The sequence below is a fragment of the Morone saxatilis genome, unplaced genomic scaffold, assembly GCF_004916995.1.
Source record: "Morone saxatilis isolate NCDOM2014 unplaced genomic scaffold, NCSU_SB_2.0 Contig22, whole genome shotgun sequence".
In the NCBI taxonomy this organism is placed as follows: Eukaryota; Metazoa; Chordata; class Actinopteri; family Moronidae; genus Morone; species Morone saxatilis.
In genome coordinates this window covers 22,243,304-22,245,228 of record NW_023339785.1, presented here as the reverse complement: position 1 = coordinate 22,245,228, position 1,925 = coordinate 22,243,304, and the positions used below count along the sequence as shown (strand labels likewise).

The 1,925-nt window shown below is 42.0% G+C and overlaps 1 protein-coding gene across 1 annotated transcript in view; it reads right to left on the bottom strand.

The window, feature by feature from the left end:
* The window catches only part of hdac3 (histone deacetylase 3), a 19,816-nt gene that overhangs the window by 5,409 nt on the left and 12,482 nt on the right, over positions 1–1,925 (bottom strand). The window contains exons 3-7 of the mRNA XM_035668995.1: positions 1,591–1,733; positions 1,264–1,345; positions 851–907; positions 692–747; positions 472–605 (exon numbers count right to left, since the gene is read on the bottom strand). Coding sequence (XP_035524888.1) covers positions 472–605; positions 692–747; positions 851–907; positions 1,264–1,345; positions 1,591–1,733 — 472 coding nt within the window. The remainder of the gene's footprint in view (positions 1–471; positions 606–691; positions 748–850; positions 908–1,263; positions 1,346–1,590; positions 1,734–1,925) is intronic.

Sequence of the window (1,925 nt, the reverse complement as noted above, 5' to 3'; positions counted from 1 at the left end):
TTCTAAGGTAACAAAAACACAGCTGTTCTTATTTTCAGGTGATTATACACTAATTACAACATATTTATGAATATTATGTTCCATTTCTGCCAATAGATCCTCCTAAATGTTACACACTGGACCTTTGAAGCAGCTCAGATTGCAACATTTTAAAAGTGTTAACGAATCAGAGCTGGTATTAGTCACTCCACGAAATGTCACGATCTCCATTTTTAAAGCTTAATGATGCTGAAATGCACTACAAATATGTTTAAGACTCACTATTATATAGCTGTCAGTTAATTCACACATCCGACATTTAAAAAGAAATCATGACTGAACACATGAACCAATTATGTGTCTGTTTAGATAAGATAAAATGTCCATGCAGACGAATGGTTCTTTCAGAGTCTGTGTATAAATATACAGCGTGTACTCTAAACAAACACTATTTTAACAAAACACTCGATGGATGCTTAAAGCGGCTCGTACCTGTTCCTGGAAAAAAGTAGTTCCCGTATTTGTGGAAGGACACAGTCATGACGCGGTCAGTCAGGTAAAAGGCTTCCTGTACACCGTCACCATGGTGAATGTCTATGTCGATGTAGAGAACCCTAGGGTGGTATCTGTCACACACACACACAGACAGTTATAAAGAGAGAAACAAACCCAGTAAACACGTAAACACTGTAACAGAGGAGTTTCCTCTTACTTGAGCAGCTCCAGGATACTGATGACGATGTCGTTGACATAACAAAACCCAGATGCCTGCGAACACAGAAAACTCCTTTTAATCCTTTAAACACTCGCAGCTGAACTCAGTGAGTGTAGCAGAAAGGAATGACACCAATATACAAGACTCTGTTCTGACCTCAAATTTCTTGGCGTGATGCAAACCTCCGGCCCAGTTGATGGCGATGTCACAGATCTGGAAAACAAAGCCGAATCACTATCAACAACAACATAAACGAATCACGAAACCACTCCTGAGGCGGCTACCAGTAGAGCTGCAGCCATGTCGGTGCTGTTTCACTTCCACAATCAAGTGTTAACACTGTCTGACGGTGCGATGTCCAGTGACTTAGGTATCATCTGTTAAACACGTGTCCATCTTTAACCAGCAGCCTCAGTGTGGGACAGGAAGTCAACACACAACTGAAATAATACCACAATTAAATCACTTCCTGTCATTTTTGTGACAGTGGAAATGCTTGAATGGCAAAGACCACTGACTTTTACTGCAGCAACACTGACTTCCATCGTATTTGTGTGTGTGTGTGTTACCTTGTGGTTGAGCTGTGTAGCTCCCTGTAAAGAGGCTCCTGTGTATCGTGAGCAAAACTCAAAAAGACCAGGAAACACAGGACTGAAAGAAAAACACACAGGGACAGAATACGTGTTAGGGTTTAATCCCTCCTCCGATGGCTGTCAGCTGATCGTCACTAACGTTTCAGAGCAGTAAGAAGAGCAGCAGTATAGTTAGACAGTCAAATAGTCAAACGTGCGGGATACAGAGGAACATCAGAACCTGATAGTGGCGATCAGAGAGCGTTTATGTGCTGTGACTCAATTGCTAGACATTTTCTTAAACGTGTTAATGAACATACTCACCAGTCGTCTCCCACATTGAATGTGTTGAGGCTCTTCGTGAAGCCCTGCATGTTATTGGGGCTGACCTTCTGCAGGAAGTCTATGTAGTCTTCCGAGTGGAACCGACACATGTCGTGCTGCGAGGCTTTGTATGGCTTAAACACCTGATCGGGAAAAAAAAGGGAAATTCAAGTACATTGTTAAAAGTTGTTGTTAGCTTATCCTCCCGATGTGAGTGTTTCATAAAGTCCAAACCAACGAGTGAGCACGCGTTGTCTCAGAGTGAAAAGCATCAGCAGGATGTCAATTTAATTTGTTATGAGAAATGAACCACTGAGCTGTTGCATGTACAGGTT